The 17,989-nt window shown below is 52.8% G+C and overlaps 1 protein-coding gene and 1 long non-coding RNA gene across 2 annotated transcripts; both read right to left on the bottom strand.

Annotated features, from left to right (window-relative positions):
* Positions 1-815: 815 nt before the first annotated feature.
* zbtb4 (zinc finger and BTB domain containing 4) lies at positions 816-7,905 on the bottom strand. Its single transcript, XM_077589660.1, has one exon. The coding sequence runs from the start codon at positions 7,700-7,702 to the stop codon at positions 3,266-3,268; it is 4,437 nt and encodes a 1,478-aa protein (XP_077445786.1). The 5' UTR covers positions 7,703-7,905; the 3' UTR covers positions 816-3,265.
* A 7-nt stretch (positions 7,906-7,912) lies between these two features.
* On the bottom strand, positions 7,913-16,632 carry LOC144066307 (uncharacterized). The gene is made up of 3 exons (XR_013297467.1): positions 16,478-16,632; positions 15,025-15,075; positions 7,913-8,234 (listed from the first exon to the last, which is right to left on the bottom strand). It is a non-coding gene; the product is annotated as an uncharacterized LOC144066307 (long non-coding RNA).
* Positions 16,633-17,989: the final 1,357 nt, after the last annotated feature.

The following is a 17,989-nucleotide window of genomic DNA, read 5'->3' as shown; positions in this document are numbered from 1 at the left end:
GATAAATCGAATCGAGCTATTTTTTGAATAGTTCTGGTGGGCCTGCAATTTATACTCAAATGCCCACAGAAGAGCATGCTAGGCTATACGTATACTCCAATGTTGATTGTTTGTTTTTGGTGCCCTATCAAATGATCAAATGAAATTACCCTCTAAAATGTGATTTATACTCCAATATTTATTGTTATTAATATACCCCCATTTAATATACCCCCATTTAAATTAAATTTATATTAAATGGGGGGGGTATATTAAAGGGGGGTATATTAATTTAATATACCCCCCATTTAATATAAACCTCATTTAATATACCCCCATTTAATATACCCTCCATTTAATATAGTACCCCATTTAATATACCCCCATTTAATACACCCCCCCATTTAATACACCCCCATTTAACACACCCCCATTTAATATACCCCCATTTAATACACCCCCATTTAATACACCCCCATTTAATATACCCCCATTTAATATACCCCCCATTTAATATACCCCCCATTTAATATACCCCCCATTTAATATACCCCCCATTTAATATACCCCCCATTTAATATACCCCCCATTTAATATACCCCCATTTAATATACCCCCCATTTAATATCCCCCCCATTTAATATCCCCCCATTTAATTTACCCCTATTAATATACCCCCCATTTAATATACCCCCATTTAATATACCCCCCATTTAATACACCCCCATTTAATGTATATGTAGATCATAAATCAATAAAAAAATAATTGTAAGGACGGTTCTGTTCTAAATCTGTGGTTGAGTTCCCCAAAAACTGAACTTTGTTTCATTGGGTCATCAGGTTAATACTTTATTTTGTTTGATCGCAGCAAAGAGACACAAGGGGGGGGGGGGGCGAGGGCGAAGAGATATGGGTAAAGGAAACTAGCGACTTTGGGAGAGCTGAGGCTACGAGCCTTTGTATCAAATCTAAAGACAAAGTCCTCAGGCAACATAAAAACATCTTTTTTTTTTTCTTTCAAAAAAATAACCAACATATTTGGAGGGCTCTCTATGGCACAGTTTGATCCTACACAAGATACACAATTCCCCCCCAAAACGGTTCCGCCACACCGCTACGTCTATGAACGGCTTTATCGTTTGGAGATCAATCTCCAAATGATAACTAAGCCAAAAAGAACCAAAAAAAAACGTTCATTACAAATCTAATTTCTTATGCCGTAACAAGGCACCTTAACACGGTAAATCTGGCAGATCCACATGGTAGCTAGAGAGAATTGTTTACATATCAAAGCAGAGGCACATTCATTTCAACAAAAAAAGGTACAGTAGACAGATCTCAGTCCAGTCACTACGACAACGACTCAATTTGCATGCTTTTGGTCATGTGACATAAGAAATCATGGTCCAAAAACAAAAACGCATCTACAGGAATGGGTTGGAATTTTGCCTTGTTATTGTTTTTTTTTAAATTTTATTTTATTTTGTTTTTCAAACACGCCAGTGCTAAAAAAAAAACCAAAACAACAGGTGGCCCGTTTTTGCCAGCGCCGATGGATGTGCCAATTTTGTGACTTTTGGTTTCTGCGGCGACACCCGGAAACGCGAGACGGGGGGCCGATTCGGCCCCTTTAAGGTGACGATGGAAAAAGGAAAAAAAATAGGAACGCTGAGAGGACAGAGAATCGGGGAGCTGTGCGCGCGCGGGGGGGAAAGATTTGCCCAGCGTAGAATCGGTTAGGGAAGCCAGTGGGGCTCATGCTTTGGTGGATGCGGAACCCAAGTTTACTGATGTGTTGCTAGGACTACTGTATATATGCATACCAGACTCTTATACTCATCTGTAATTGGTTATTCGTGTCAACAAACAAAAAAAAGAAAACTACAACAAAACGGAAAGCGTGTCTTACGGAAAGTTCCGTCTTCTCGATATCCCCTCGAACGCATTCGCCGCCATTGTTAGCAACGGATGTCATCTGGGAAGCTGGGATTGGATGATGGCGTTTGGGTGTCTTTGATAGCCACCGTCAATGGCGTTACAATTAAATATGGCCTTTCCATACAATAGGAAGTTGCTTGATTTGTTTCCCCATCTGACTCAAGTTGCTGCCTGGTCGGGGATCGTAAAAGAGCAAAAATTTCCAAGCCACTTCGGGTTCCTCCATCACCCTCAATGGCAGCTAATGAATTCAAGTCATCCATCTGTACTTCATTGACCGTGTGACCAAAATTTACATTCATATTTTGCGATTTGACCCTCCCCTTACCCCTTCTGGCGAGCCCTGCAAAAAGAGGCGGGGATTAACCGTGGGACATCACCATAAGACCACGATACGGGGGTGCCCAAGCATCGCTTTGGAACTCAGATCTTTGCTTCTTTTGAATAATAACTCAATACCCTGAATCCATGAGATCATTTTTTTAATACTTCTTCTCCAAGAAGAGTAGGGGGGAGGGGCTGTCTTTATTTCCTCTCGTTTAAAGGAAATGAGATGAAGGGAAGTGCAATAGTTAGCGTTAGCGGCCCGCATTTTTCAACCCAGTGACCAGCTACATATCCAAAGCAGCTACAAGTGACCACTACTTGACTATTTTCTTTTGTGCACATAAGGTATAAACTACGCTATACACATCCTATGGCGTTGCGCCGTCTGGCCACCGAGTCAGGTCGCGTGTCCGGTTGTCGTACACTTCCGGACGACGCTTTCTCGTGACGCCACGCCGACTAAAGGGGGAATGCTGCGCGTGGGCCTGAGCCGCCGGTGCGTGGACCCCGTGGCGGTACGTCAGCCGCAGCATGCGGGTTACGGACAAACTCTCTGCCGCGGGACGACTCGGGAGACTCGCCTCGGCGCCGTCCAATGACGCTACCCGCAAAAGAGTTTGCCCAACTCTGCGGCGGAATTTCAGCAGCGACCGAAAAGGGGACATTTGTCCCTGGCCCAAAACCAATTGTCATTTAGCCAGAATTTTTGTCTCCAAAATCTGTTGTTAAAGACAAGCTAGTAGCGCCGAAAGGTTGAAAAACTGGACGTCGGGCAGCTTTTCACGCTGAAATTCCGAGTAGTATCATCAACGGGCTCGGAGTCGCTACGGAGAAAGACACCCCGTACGCGGCGGTTCTTATTCGTATATTCGAGATAGTAAGTTCTAGTGCTACGACAAACTACGACGACAAAACAGCTGAGAACAAAGATGGAAGGAAGGGGGCGGTGAGACGTCACCGGAACAGTGCCCACCCCTTCCCCATGGTCCCATCCTTCTTGGAATACAATCCTCTTGGCGTCCTACTGTTTGTGGCCGCCGCCATCTCGTTGCTTCTTGCCGCCGCCGTAGAAGCTGGGGTTGGCCACCAGCGGGTGAGGCGCCGCGCCCACGTAGGGCCCCGCGCCGGCGGTGTAGTTGAAGATGGCCGGCAGGAAGGGCAGCGGCTCCACCTTGTCCGTGCCGGGCGCCATCATGTTGAGGGCCATGGGAAGAGCGGCCACGTTGTAAGGGTAGGCCAGAAGCTGAGAGCCGTAGAGGAGCTGGTAGGGGTCCGGGTAGAACGGCAGCTTGGCCAACTCGCCGCCGTTGGGGATCATCATCTTTCCCAAAGGCCCGAAGGGAAGCGCTCCGGTGGGGTAGGTGGACACCAAGAGGTTGTCGTCCTGCTTCTTAGCCTGCGGATAGGTGTCCGGTGCCACCAGGGGAAGGGAGTAATCCTGGACAGGGTAGCATACCGGCACCGCGTCCACGTGTCGGGGACCCCCGGAGGCGTCCTGGCGCTCGGACTCTGGCGCTTTGGGTGCCCGCGGGAGAAGGAGCGCGTGGGCGGAGGGGCGGTCGACGGGCAACGGGAGCCGCTCCAATTCTCCGACCTGGTGTTTGGCTGAAGCTAAGTGCCCAGGGCGGCAGGGGGACTTTGGAGTGCGTCTGTGCGACGGGGGCCCGTTGGTAGTGGTTGGAGCGGGGATGTGTTGGGGGGACGGCACGGGACTCAGAGGCTCCTCTTTGGGGACCAGCAGAGGAATTTGGCCCACCGGCGTGTGTTGGATTCCACTTGCGTGCTGGGCCTTCTCCATGTCTTTTCCTCCGTCTTTGTCCCGCCCCCTCTCTCGCTGTTTCTCAACTTCTCTTTTTTGGACTCGTTGCCTCTCCATCTCCCTTTCTCGAGCTAGGATGGAGGACATGGTCAAGTCTTGCGCTTCGATGGGAGATGGACTGCGGGACAAGGACTTGACTCTCAGATCTTGGACCAGGTTTTGGTCCTTGTAGCCGGTGTGTGCAAACATGGCAACGCGAGCCCGCCGCTCCCTGTCCATGATGACCCCGTCTCGAGTCGCGACTCCCCGATCGGAGCTGTTGACCGTTGGCGTGGAAACGGGCGGCGCGGCAGTGGTCATTCTGGTCTGCGGCGTCGCCGGCGCATTAGCGGAGGTGCTGGCGGCCGCCGCGCTGTGCAAAGGGCTCACCATCGTCTCGATGTTACGTTTTCCGGCGGTGCGATAATCCAAGCATTCCGGTTTGTTCATGACCAGTACGCTCTGGAGAGCGGGGAGCGGGGCCGGGGCGCGCTGTGCTTTACCCGGCGCGAGGTTAACCGGGCTACGGCTGATCTTTGGGCTGGGCTTCCCCTCGGCCTCCGGGCACGAGCGCTCCGGCGTTTGGGGATCTTCGCCGGATTTCGCCTGCCCGGTGCTCGTTGTGGGTTCTCCCGGCGACGACGAGGGGGCCGCGCTTTTTGGGGGGTCGGCACTCGAGTAACTGATGACCGAGACCCCTTGGCCCTTTTCGGGGACCGAGTCCTGGCACCCAGCCGTCGTTTCAGCCCGGGCCAGGTCGTCGTCCTTTTCCCCTTCCGGAGAGCTGCTGAACTCGTGGCGTCGGAGGTGGCGGTTGAGCGCGGAGGATGTCTTGCATACCTTGTGACAGCGCGGGCAGGTGTGCCGGGACAATGCTCTCCTGCTCAGGCTCGATTTGACTTGATCCTCCTTTTTGTCGCCACCCTCAGGTTTGAGCGCATCGCTTTGTTCGGCGGGTGGCGCTTTGGGAGGGGCCGAGGAGGGTGCGTCGGTGGGCTTGGGGTGCTCCATCCTCTGGTGGTCTTCCAACTTGTCCCTGGAAGGGAAGGTGGCCCGGCAGAAGAGGCACACAAACTCCAGAAGATGGCCGAGCTCGTGTTGGTCTCGCTTGTTGGAGCTGGAGAACCAGCAGCCGCACGTAGAGCACTCTGCCGCGTCGCCGTTGGTCCAAGCCCGCCTTTTGAGTCCCGGAGAAGCCACGGAGACGGCCACGGGGGGTTTCGGGGAAGGCGGAGAGTTGGCGGAGAGCTCTTCACGAGGCACATTTGCCGGTTTCTCTTCCTTTTCTGCCTCCGGTGGCTTTCCGGCCTCCTCCTTCTTCTTCTCTTTAGTCCCACGCTTTTTCAGTTTCTCGGCTCTCCTCTTCAGCCGCAGAGCGCGCTTCAACTTGAGCTTGCGCTGCCAGCTTTTAAACCTCTGCACCTGCGCCTGGGCCTTCTTCTTGGGCTTGTAGGAGTAGTAAGGTCTCCACAGGTTGTCCTCCCCGTCCTGGTCGCTCTCCTGCTCGCGCACCTTTTGCCGAAAGTTGTACTCCCTCAGCTCGTCGGAGGAGTTGCCGGTGCTCTCCGCCTCCTCCTCCTTGGCGTCTCCAGCCGTGTGCTCCTGGCCGGAGCGCCGGTGAACGTGGTGTTTGTGATGATGGGCGCCCTTGACGGAAGAGCTCTCGCCTTTTTTGCTTTTGGGGGGAGAGCGGCTCTTGTCCCTCCTCAGGTCCGTCTCGGAGATGCTGCGCTTGACGATGGCTTCCTCCCCGATGCGTACAGTGATCTGGCACAACGGCCCCGTCTCTTTAACGGGGGAGCCCACCAACGGCAATGGCTGCTTGGCCTTGGCCGGGTCGTTCTTGCCGTGGGACTTTCTGGACTTAAAACACGACCCATCTCTCTCCGGATCCAAGCTCTCTCGGGGCCTCTTTCTGTGGCCGTCCGCTCCGCCTCTTTGTCTCTTTAATGACCTGGCGCCGCCCTTGTGTGCACCTTCGGCGAGTTTGTCTCGTTCGCCGCCGGGGGAGACCTGGTTGCTGTGCACGATGACGGACGACGACACGGTAGTTCCGTGTACGATGACCGAGGGTTTGGGGTGTCCGTACGTGATCACGGAAGGGGTGCCGGTGGATTCGGCGCATCGCGAAGCTCTGTGGATTTTGGTTTTACCGCCGGCGGACATTTTGGAGCCGGCGCCAAGCGGCTCGGGCTCCGGGGCGTCTCGGTCGTGCTTCGGAGGCTGCGGCAGCGAGTCCATCTGGGGGAAGCGCAGCAAGGCGGAGCCGTCGACTTGGACCGGCGGGACGTTATCATCGGGCGAGCCGTCGGGGTCGGGCTTGACGCCCTGAGGTTGGGCCCCGCCGATGAAGCCGTGCAGGTCTCCGGCTCCCAGGGCGCAGCCCAGGCCGGGCAGGGAGAGGGACGAAGCTTCGGCGGCGGGTGACATCAGCAAGCCATTATGCAAATTGTCACTGTAAGTCTTGTAAGGTCTCTTTTGTGAGCGCATGGGAAGGAGGCGGTAGAGCTTGAGGGCGTTTGCCTTCTGCTTGTAGCCTCCGTTGGCGGTCTTTTCACTGGAGATGAGACTGGGATTGATGCCGTGGATGGTCTTCTGGTGAGTTTTCAGATTGTAGTAGGTGGCAAAGGCATCCCAGCAGAAAATGCACTGGTAACGGCGCTCCCCCGTGTGCCACACTTCGTGCTTGGTGCGGTACTCGGCCAGGGCGAAGACCTTGTCGCAGTAATGGCACGGGTAGCGCCGTCGCCACGAGTGCACGTTGGAGTGACGCTTGAGGCTGGACAGCGTCATGTAGGAGCGCTCGCACACCGAGCAGAAATAGATGACGTTGCCGTCCACCACCTTCACAAAATGGCTTTCGTCGCCCGCCAGGAGCTCCGAGGCCGCCGCGTCATCGTCCCCTTGGATACCGGCTCTTTCTTCCCTTTCCACCTCCTCCGCCCTCAGCTCGCCCTCCTCCAGCGGCTCCTCCTTGGGCCGCACGGCCAGAGGCGGGCCCGGCGTGGGGGGAGCCGGGACGGCCGCCCCGCAGGACGCCTCGTGCGATTGCAGTCTTTTGCCGTGGATGAAGACTTTGCCGCAGGAGCGGCAGGCGAGGGCGCGGCTTCCGCGATGCAGCCGCATGTGGACAGTGAGCGAGGAGGCCGAGCTGAACAGTCGGTGGCACACCCCGCAGATCAGTTCGGGCTTCAGGCTGTCGGCGGGGGAGTAGGGGGAGGAGTGCGCCACCACGGGTGCGGTCGGCCCCTCGGACGAGGGCGGGAGGTGGAGCGGCGGTGGCGGTGGCGGGGGCGGCGGCGGCTGCGGACTCCCCAGCTTGCCGCCCGGGCGTCCCGCGGTTCTCTCCTTCCTCTCCGCCGCGTCGCCGCCTCCTCTCTGATAGGCCGAGGCGCCCAGGCCGAAGAGGATCTGCGCCGTCTGCGCCGGGGAAGCCGTGCCGTTGGCCATCTTGTCCCACGCCTCAGCCGCGTAAGGCGCGGGAGTGGACTTGAGAAGCGGCGTCTCCGGGGAGAGTTTGGAACACTTGAGGGGAGGCGGGGACTTGATCTCCTTTCGGATGAGCGGGTGAACGGTGGCGGGGGATGAGGAAGAGGAGGGCGACGAGGACGGAGAAGCGTCACGCCTCGGGGGCTTGAAAGGTCTGTGCTTTACGTCCATGGTGGAGTCCAGTTTCCATAGAGACCCCTCGTCTGAGCTCTTGGAAGGGGGCCGGCGTCTGTGCGGGGAAGAGGATGACGCGGCGCTTCGACAATAGCCGGACGACGTCAGCGAGGTCGGGAGAGGCCCGGCAATCGCCGGGAAGCTCAAGGTGATCTTGGCATTTTTAGCTCCGTCGGCCAGACATTCCGCCCGTTCCGCCCGTTCCGGCCTTTCCGGCCGCTCCTCCACCGTCCCGCCGTCTCCTCGTCCGCACTGCCTTTTCCCCTTCATCTCCGCCGGCTGAAGCTCCGCCTCTCCCCCCCCCTCCTCTTCGGCGGCCCGAGGCGCCCGGAGGGTCTCTGACGTGGAGGGAGTCACCGGGGAGCAAGACGCCAGGCTCCGGCGCCGACTCTGCCGGCAAGCGGGGCCCTCGGCGCGGGGGGGCGCCGACTTCCAAGCTGGGTCTGGCTCACGCAGACGAGGGTGAATGAGGCCCGCGTGAAAGGGGTCCCACACCTTCACCCCGGACACCATGACCGGCACCCGAAATCTAAAAAGACACAAAAATAAAAGGGCATTTAAGATGTACCTTCTCGTCCAGCGTGTCGAGCTGAGCGTCAAGCTAATATCGCAGCAGCACCCGCGGCAAAGCGCTATCCAATTTTCACAAAGGTATTGCAGAGATGACGATGCGACTCTGGACACATTTTAATCCAAAGTCCTGTATCGATTCGGATGAATGGCCCTATCGCTAATGAAAACAGTCCCATTCTCTTTCCACTTCAGCCTAGTTGGACATTCCTGGCAGGGGTTAGGACAGGAATTTAACTATTTCGTTGTGAGGGAAGACGCGAAGGGAGGGAGGGAGGGAGGCCTGGGAGGGAGGCGCTTCCAATGGAGAGCTTTCCCGGCCCCGCACGGGATCTACGCCACCGCCCGAACTCGTTAGCGGCGTCAGAGGTCCGATGCGTGATGACTGGAATGGATAAACGCCGCCACTCACAAACGTCTAGCGCCGTCAAGGGCAGCCCATTCGTTTGTGGGTATCAAACCGGAGGCCAAAATCTGACCACCGCCTCATTTTGTGTGGTCGGCAAAAGCAAACGTCGGTTTCTGGCTAAAACGCTAGCGTTGCGAATTCTCCAGCTAGAGCTAGCACGAGGGCAAAGTGACATTGAGACCCCTCGATGGAAGTAGAGTCAGTCACCAGTCGAGTATTCGCCCTCCGTTCCTTCCTGTTGTTCCCGCACCACCGGAAGCGGCGCGGCGGCGGCGGCGGACTCATTTGCATTTTTCTCCAAACCGCGTCTGACGCACGCGAGGGGCGCCGCGCACGGCCGACGACTTTGCTATTCCTCGCCGGAGACGGTCAATTTTCCCCGGCGGCGACGGGCGGGAGGCGGGGCCTGCCTGCCTGCCTGCCTGTGTAAGAGCGCAAATGACGCGAGGAGACAAAAATCCTCAGTCATGCTTTGCTGCCTGCGTTTTGAAGCGGCGAGGGAGGCAGTCAGGAAGGCAGGCCGCTGTAAAATTCCACAGGCAGCACTGAACAAGCAGAAACTAGGTCAGCCCTGTTTTTGCAGAGGGAAGAGGAAGGCGAGCAAAAGACTCTTCGGAGCAACGGACCGCTCCTTCCTTCGTAGCCTTTTTTCCCCCGATGCGGCCCACCAAAGCCAAAGGCGTTTGCGGCCCGTGGCCCGCCGTGACGTCAGCGCGTGGCACGGAGACCTCCCGCCGAAAGGCCTGGCTTTTAGCGCCCCCACGATCGGGAAATCCCTGACGGCGAGCGCCCGGGGGCTAAAAATGTCAGCGTCTCATTTGACGCCTGAAAATGCGTGCGACGTTCGCTCCCTGCCCCCTTCCCCCGCTCGCCGGGCTATTTTTCATCTCCCCGTGACGCACAACAAGCTGCGTGCGAAGGCGAAGGCGGCCTGTCTGCCGGTCGGGGAAAAGGCCGGAGATTTTGCCCACAGATATTGGAAGGCCTACTGCGCTTTGATACAGACCACGTTTTACTGGACCAAAAAAATATCCCAAAGCCGCGTATATTCTTGATCCTCTGCGTGAAACAAGAGTAAACGGCCAGGGAGAGAACGGCCGTAGTTTTGGGAGTACACGTTGCTGTGGCCAAAAAAAATACAGAATTACCAGGAAAAGATATCCATTAGCCAAGCTCAAAAATGCAAGTCATAGTCCAGAAAATACGGTCGTTTAAATTTCTACACAAACGCACAACAACCTTCCTCCTGCTTTACCTGCTTTCGTGGATTCACTTTTTTAATTTTCATTTACAACTCATAATAACAACTAAATCATAATCATTCTCTTATTCCGGTCACTTCTGATTGACTTGGGGTCATTTCTGGGTCACCCACTTACGATTTTGAGGTATTTAAACAGGGGGGAATGGTTCTGGTTCCTAATAACACTCTAAAATTTAGAGTGTTATTAGGAACCAGAACCATTCCCCCCTGTTTAAAATTTAGAGTGTTATTAGGAACCAGAACCATTCCCCCCTGTTTAAATGCCTCAAAATAAAAAAAAATCTACTTTAGAGTCTAAAGTAGATTTTTTTTAAAAGGACAGTATTCAAAACAGTTTCGGTTTGAGAATAAGCAAAACTTTTACAAACTGCAAAGCACCTGGTAAAACTGAAATGCTTTTAATTAGCTCGCAAAGAAGCGACAAGGGCCTAAAAAGTTTGACAAGCACCAAAACAAAACCTTCTTCCGTCTTACCCACGACCTCTATCCCTAGCGTGACGTGCTTCATACTTTCCATACGTTAAGGAGGGGTGGGGGGGCGGCGGGTGGTCATGGAAACCACCCAATGCTAGGCGCTTGGCAGCTGATGCCTGACTGTTTTGGAAATAAAAGAGTGCATCAATAAGCCCCCCCCCCCTTCCCCGACAAAGCCAGCGTCTGCTAAAATGGACGACGCGGGCCGGAAAAACAAGCCGCGGAAGAAGACGTGACCCCGACGGAGAGTCCGGCGGGACGTCCCCGCGTCCCCGCCCGCGGGTCCGTCCGCCGTTCCCCGGCCGCCCGGCAAAAAGTTTGGCCGCCCGACTCCCCGGGAAAAAGAAGTGCGACAGAGACCGAGAGGCGGACGGAGGCCTCGCCGCTGGCGCGCACGCGCACGCGCACCCGTGGCCGTCCCCAAACACGCGGGAACGCGCCGCCCGCCCGCCCGCCAGCCAGCCTGCCTGCCTGCCTGCGCTCACGCCCCGACACACGCGTGGCAGCCCGAAAAACAAATGGCCTCTCTGGAGCGCGGAAAAGGCGCGCCAGGGGTGGGCCGACCCGACCGCGCCGCTCTTCCGCTTATTCGGCTAGCGTTGACGACAACGTACCTCGGAAAGGCTCCTGCTGCATCTCTGCTGCGATGTGTTCACTCCCTCGCGCTCCTCTCTCCCTCTCTCTCTCTCTCTCTCTCTTCCTGAGAGAGGAAGGGAGGGAAGGCGAGAGAGCAAAAGAGAGCGAGCGAGAGAGAGAGCGAGTGTGCACAGGCGGCGTACGAAGACAGAGGGCAGGAGTGATTCTCACACTCCAACTTGCCCCCTCTCTCTCTCTCCAGGTTTTACCTTGGACACACCACCACTCGGACTATTTTTCCCATTCCCCCCCCCCAAGTGAATCCCCTGACCAACCGACCGACCCCCCCGCTGAATCCAATTTTCTTTTTATTTGGAAGTGCTGTTCCCTTTATCCTTCCACACACACACACACACACACACACACTACTTTATATACACAAAGCCCGACGATGGGGTGAGTGAGGGCGGGAGGGACGATGGGGTGAGTGAGGGCGGGAGGGACGATTCAGAGCGAGGCGAGAGGACGCCATTTAAGCAGTTTGTCACGAGCGCGGCCGGTCCCCAAAATGGCTGAAAACAAACAGGAACGGAGACGAGCCGTCAAGACCCCGGCCCGAGGTCGGCGGGGCCCACCCGACCGACCGGAGGGAGGGAGGGGGAGAGAAAGGGAGGGACGTGAGCGAGTGGCGGCGAGAAGCCTCGCCGCGACTGGAAACGGGGGCGTCGCTGGTAATGCGTCACGGGCACGTGGTCCATCCACGGCTAAGCCCGTCCGTAACCCTAACATTAAGCGCACGTGGTCTGTAGCTAAGCCTGTTTCTAAGGCTAACCTCAAACACACCCCTATGGAGGAGGCGTGGAGCCAAAGCTAGCGGAAACATAAATACTAGCATCCCCGTATTCCTAAACATCTCCCGGATTTGCACTTTCCCAAAGTTTTGGGTGAGCTAGCCAAAGTGAGCAGAGTGGGTGGACCATGTTTATGCACAAGAACTCAAGAATGCACACTTTTGGAAAGGTGTCTTTCACTTTTGGCGAACCTAACAGGGCGCAATAGTGGGGCCGCCATTTCAAATGTGGAGACGGGCGAGAATCGGGCCGTCGGCGTCGGCCATCCGTCGGGGCCCGGGAGGGTCAACGGAAAAGCTTTTCAACATTTCCGATAGCAACTGACGGCAATCGTCGATGGGGATATCGCGAGGTGAAATCCGAGAAGGTTGCAAGAATGTTCTGGTGCCGTAATGCTACTTCCCACTATCCGTTTGACGCCCCCCCCCCCTCGTTCGAAACCACCAACTGAATCCTGACGCCGCCGCTCTCTCTCTCTCGCTCGCTCGCCCGCCTCCTGCCCTTTCCCTCTGGCTTCCCTTTCATCACTTTCTCTCTCCCTCAACCTCATTGTGAGCCGCCAGACCGGTCGCCATGGGAACCGCTCCGGGATTGGGTGTTGTTCCTGTGACCTCTCTGGCGGCTCCCAGGAGTTGGAGGACAAACTTTTTTTTAACCCCCACCTAGATGGCCACCTAGATCGCCAGCCAATCCGCCAACGCCTTCACTCGCCCGCTATTTTCACGTGACCATAACGAAGGACATTTCTGGCAAAAAGAAAGCCAGACGTTTGGACGTTTCGACGTCGACAAAGACAAACGCTCGAGTGTGCCGAATGGCCACCCGTGCTGGCCATCGTCTCCGCGTTCAGAAGCGCCCCCCTCCCACCCACACACACACTCGGCCACGCCCATGGCGTCCACCACTTCTCGGTATCTAAAATGGCATATTATATCACATCTCCATCTTAGAATAGCCAATCAGGTGCAAATCTTAGTGACACGGTTTGCCACAGCAAATGGATTGGACATCTAATGTTGATAAACTCGTTGAAAGAGTTCTCCCTTGTCCCAGTCCTTCGTCTTGTCCCCTTTGTGGACATTACAGGAGTGTTGGGGTTATTCTGGGATGTTATTATATGTGCATTAATCATTAATAGGTATAGGAGCCTTATTTTAATTCGGGACCGAGCAAGCTGGAGGTCACTCTACACGGCAGCTGGCTTCGAGGACATTTAATTGTTTTCAGGACTATTGACCGGACAGGTCTCCATGTTCCGGGCCGAGGACTGTTGATCTGAGTTTGCAATGAAGATCTGCGAAGGACTCTTAAATTGCTTTGACTTGGATTCCGGCAGATGGCGATAATCGAATCTACTTCCGAAAATACTCGCATATTGTTTAAAAATACTGTCGCCCGGTTTACCTTATATGTATGTATGTGTTCTGAACTCTCTGAACCCCTATTTGAGACTAAATGGACTGAACTTGCTATCGCATGTCCAAATCAGTTTTTTTGGTCCTTCGGTCTTCGTATGATTTAAAACAATTGACATCAGTTTTTTGGGGGGGGTCCTTCGGTCTTCGTATGAATTACAACAATTGACATCAGTTTTTAATTTTTTTTTGGTCCTTTGGTCTACGTATGATCCAATCCTATTGAAGGGGGAGCAAATGGCTGGGACGTGTACCGGCAAAAAAGTCATTGGAGACTTTTCAATGGCGTTTTCTGGAGCCACGCGATTGGACGTCTGTGATCGTTAACGGCACGGAAAGGTGACGCCATCACGTGATGCCGTTCGCAAGGGCAAAGCTTTTTTTTCCTGAGTGAAGGCCAGTGAAGTGAGTTGAAAAAAAATCAAGGCTGAAGAGAGATAACATAAAAATAGCACAGCGTGTAAACACATCTGGCCCAATTTTAGCCGTCTGACGGAGGCGCAGGCTGTCGATAAGCGGCGTTCAAAAAACAAAACGGACACGGGAGGGCATTACCCGTGACGTATTTCCGTTAGTTTTCTTTCGGATGATGACGACAAAGTATGAAGGCCTTACGAAGACGTAAAAACAATTGAATTACAATGGGAACAATACAAGATTCAAGCCGTGAATGGTCAAAAATCAAGGCAGTAACAGGAGAAAATGCTAGAGATTAAAGTCATAAAGTTATATCACGGAACTTTGCGTACTATACGTAATACGTACGGGTGCAGCCCATGTAATATTACGTAGCGTTATGTAGATTTATGATGTCTGGGATTGTAACATTGCGAGATGAGTCATAATATAATTGGAAAAAAGTAGTCAGGATATCGGGTCAATGTACCGTACTTTACATCATAGGTCGTAATATTGCAACTCTACGTCATAGGATGGGCACCGTTAAAAAAAAAGTAGCCAGGCTGTAGATTCAACAAGATTTTAGCGATACACGGTCGATTGGTCGCCGATCTTTTGGTCGCCCGGAAGGTAAGTGATAATTACCATTTAAATGGTTGCTCAAATTCCCTAAATACAAACTGCGAATGACTATTTAGTCATACTTGATGCCCTAGTAAATATTAGGCTAAAGAAAAGCTCCAAATTTCCCGGACTTTGATTGTTTTTTGTTGGAGAACTTGTTAAGACCCTGACTGAACTGACATAGCTTCTTAAAGGGACAGCGCATGTACATACAAACTCTTATACAGGTCGGCTCAGTGAAACTGCTCATGGCCATTGTTGGCTTTTATTGATGCGTAGACCGTGTTGTTTTACCTTGTTTTGTCGCCGGTCTTTTGGTCGCCCGTTGTCGCGGTCGGGGCGACCAAAAGACCGCCACCAAAAGACCGCCACCAAAAGACCGCCACCAAAAGACCGCCACCAAAAGACCGCCACCAAAAGACGGCGACCAAAAGACCGGCGACCAATCGACCGCACACGGATTTTAGCGGATCATAATATTCAGTAAAGTTCCACCACCAATTAAAGTTGCTTCTATATACTTCATCAAGGCTATTTTTGACCGCATCACCAATCGTGTCCGAGCGCGGAGATGACTAACCTGCTCTACGGCCGAGTCGGACGCACGTCACAAGTGGGCGGTCCCAAAACTTTGCCGCCTTTCGAATATCAACTCATGGTTTTTCACGGTTTTGCCACGCGACCCCAAAATGAACGGACGACGCTTCCACGGGGCAGAGAAATCCAAAAGTCCTTACCTTTAAAGACATCACTGGACGGACGATTCGGCAACGCCGGACGTGACAGACCTGCGGAAAAGCAGGACACGTCAAGAAGCGGCGCGGGTTTTTGAACCGGGGAGTGAAACGGCTGCCCGCGCGTGCACGGGGAAAAGCCACGCAGAAGACGGGGAAGGGACGGAGCCGAGCTCGCGCCTGTTGCCAAAGGAGACTGGGAAGGATAGGAGGTGGAAAATAAAATGGGAGGGGGCGCTTGACACAGCCTGGAGTGGAGGAAGGAGGTTTTGGCGAGGGACGGACGGACGGACGGACGCACGGAGGGCTGATTTTTTTTCTTTCCACTGCCTAAATCTAATTAATTAGACTTTCATCTCCAGGCAGCGCGGGGAAGCGAGAGGCGGGACGGGCAGGGCCGGAAGGGGCACGGGCACGGGGGGCCGAGAGATGACGAGGTAGGGGGATCGCCATTTTCCAAAGGGGGGAGCGCCAAATTCTCGGAGAAGCACGCCGCCGGTTTCGCTCCGGGAGGAAGCGCTTGCGTGTCCTTCCTGTTTGGCGGCGGCGTGCTCTTTTTCAAGTCTTTTTGGGGGTTTGCTGCCACGTCAACAACTTCCACTAGAATAGCGCCAGCGTGGGATCAAAACGGGTGCTTGATTTGCCATGTCAAATATAAATGCAAAAATAAAAATGTATTGTACAAAACTATCCCGAGGGATGTTTTGTGATGTCATTGTTTACATTTCTCCTGTTTATAGTAGCATTTTTTTTTAATGGAGGTGATCCAATCTGGTGTTCTATGAGATTAGCATACTTTATTGATTTGAAGATATCATTAAAAGCACTTTAACACATGTTAATTTGGCGGTGCAATAGTGGAATGAACAATTTTGCCTGGCATTGATGGGGCAGATGGCCTTCCCATTTGAACTGGGAGTTATCAGTCAATTCATATTTCATTTTAATCACATGCTCAATGAAGTGTTGTCATTAATTTATTGACCAGAGCTGCTTTAAAATGCATTGCTCTTTGTTTTATATTGGGCGTGTTACCACTTATTGCATTGAAATTCAAAAACCACATGACCTTCCCACTCTAATATTCACCAGTTGACTACCATTGGCGGCGATGGACGTCAAACCATTTGAAGTGGGATGGGGGGGGGGCAACATAATCAGCCCCCTGAATTCAAACGGATTGGACGTCTACCAGGTTAACTCCCATTGCCCGTTTGTCAAAACGCTCATCCTGGGACAAGAGCGCCCCCTTCGTTGTGCGCATGCGCACTTTCCGCAAGAGTTATGACGACTTACGGCTATTTGGGTTGGAAAACGTAAACAACACGGTGCAGTTACAAAATGAAGTCACGCTACGCCAAATTAAAAGCTTGCCACTCGCATAGCCCGACACGATGACGCACTCGAAATCGGCGTCGGTGGCGTCGTGCGCACACGGCGTCGACGTGTGACGTACCGTTTGACGCAGACGTTGGAGTCGCGGCGTTCCGCTGGCAGTGACGGAAACGTCAAAGTACTTGAACGCACCTTTGCTTTGGGACGGACTGAAAGAGCATTTTACTTGCAATATCCGTCGTCGTGCAGCGACCTTAATGGAACAGCAGAGGGCGCACGTTGGGGCACTAAGCACCGCCTAGGTCCGGTTACGTCACGGGGATTGCGCAAGCCGTGGTGATTTGAAAAACTGCCACGTGAGGGCGCTGTTTGTCAAATAATCAAGGTTTAGTGGTGGATATTTTATTTCAATGAAAAAGGATAGAACGGGCATTATGATGGAAGTAAATGGAAATAGATGATTTAGAAAATTAGATATAAATCTTGACTTCCAAATGTTTTGCTTTGCGAGTGGCTCGACAGATTTTTTCGGAGCTGCTCTTACACTAAATACTATATGATACCTGCAATTTCCTCTGAAACCTTAAATACAACCACTCTTTCATTGATTTTGATTGACTTGAATCTGGAAGGCCTTGGTCTTCATCCTGGTGTGGGTACTGGTTCTGGGCAACTCTCGGGTGTTGTCTTGGACCTGATGCGACCCGCTGGCCCCAGCTACAATAAAAGCAAATTTTAGCCAATTTTTGAGTGTATAACTGGCTTCGTTTTTATACCATCCCCAAAAGAACACAGCAAACAAGTGATTGTGGTTCCAAGTTTCTTTATTCAGGCAGAAAATGAGAAGAAGTGGGCCAGCTCCCGTTGTTACAGCTGAACTTGAAGGAAACGTGTCATACATAACATATTTCATACACTTAGCTTTTACATAAAGGTCAAATACAAACAATAGAAGGGCCGTGCAGTACTTTAAAACCAGATCAAAAACCCTGACTGAAACTAAACCTTAATGTGTTCCACGTTGTAGGATATTCATATGAACATTGAATGTTTAGGAGCATTAAATACCATAATCTGTGCGTAATACTGAATTGTAATAACCTTGCTAAAACGCGTAGCATAAACTGGTTTCTGAGCAAGACTAGTACTAAACCAAAACCAGTCCAGCAGACCCTTGTTGGATTTGTTGTTTAGGTACTGGTTTGGTCAGAACCGAAACCAGCACATACTGGAAAGGGGGAAAGCACGTCGTCCCACAGGAAATATGCAATAACAATAGTTAGAATGCAAAATGGCTTCTGTCTACAACAAAACGCAAGCGCTTCCATAAATATATCCTCGAGCAATTAGTCGAGACAGTCGACTCGACATTGTCTGAACCTACATTTGAAAGGTTCAGACGTCATTTGAACGAGTTTCTTTTCAAGTGCGTAGCTAGCTAAATAGCTCTTCACAACGACGTTTGTCCCGCGGCTTGCCTCCATTTTCCCTCCGCCATGTTGTAACCGGAGCTAAAGCTAATCTGTCGTCGGAGTGACCAAAGCCTCTCGGTTAAACATCATATAACGTCGTCCTTACAATGTTTTATGACGATTTTAGTTGCCCAAACGCGGAGCTGTCAACACAATGTCAT

The sequence above is a fragment of the Stigmatopora argus genome, chromosome 20 (assembly GCF_051989625.1).
Source record: "Stigmatopora argus isolate UIUO_Sarg chromosome 20, RoL_Sarg_1.0, whole genome shotgun sequence".
Lineage (NCBI taxonomy): Eukaryota > Metazoa > Chordata > Actinopteri > Syngnathiformes > Syngnathidae > Stigmatopora > Stigmatopora argus.
The sequence above is the reverse complement of the archived record's forward strand: the minus strand, read 5'-3'. Positions and strand labels throughout refer to the sequence as shown.

Excerpts from the sequence above, each read along its gene's own strand:
- zbtb4 (XM_077589660.1), bottom strand. The coding sequence starts at position 7,702 with ATGGACGTAAAGCACAGACCTTTCAAGCCCCCGAGGCGTGACGCTTCT.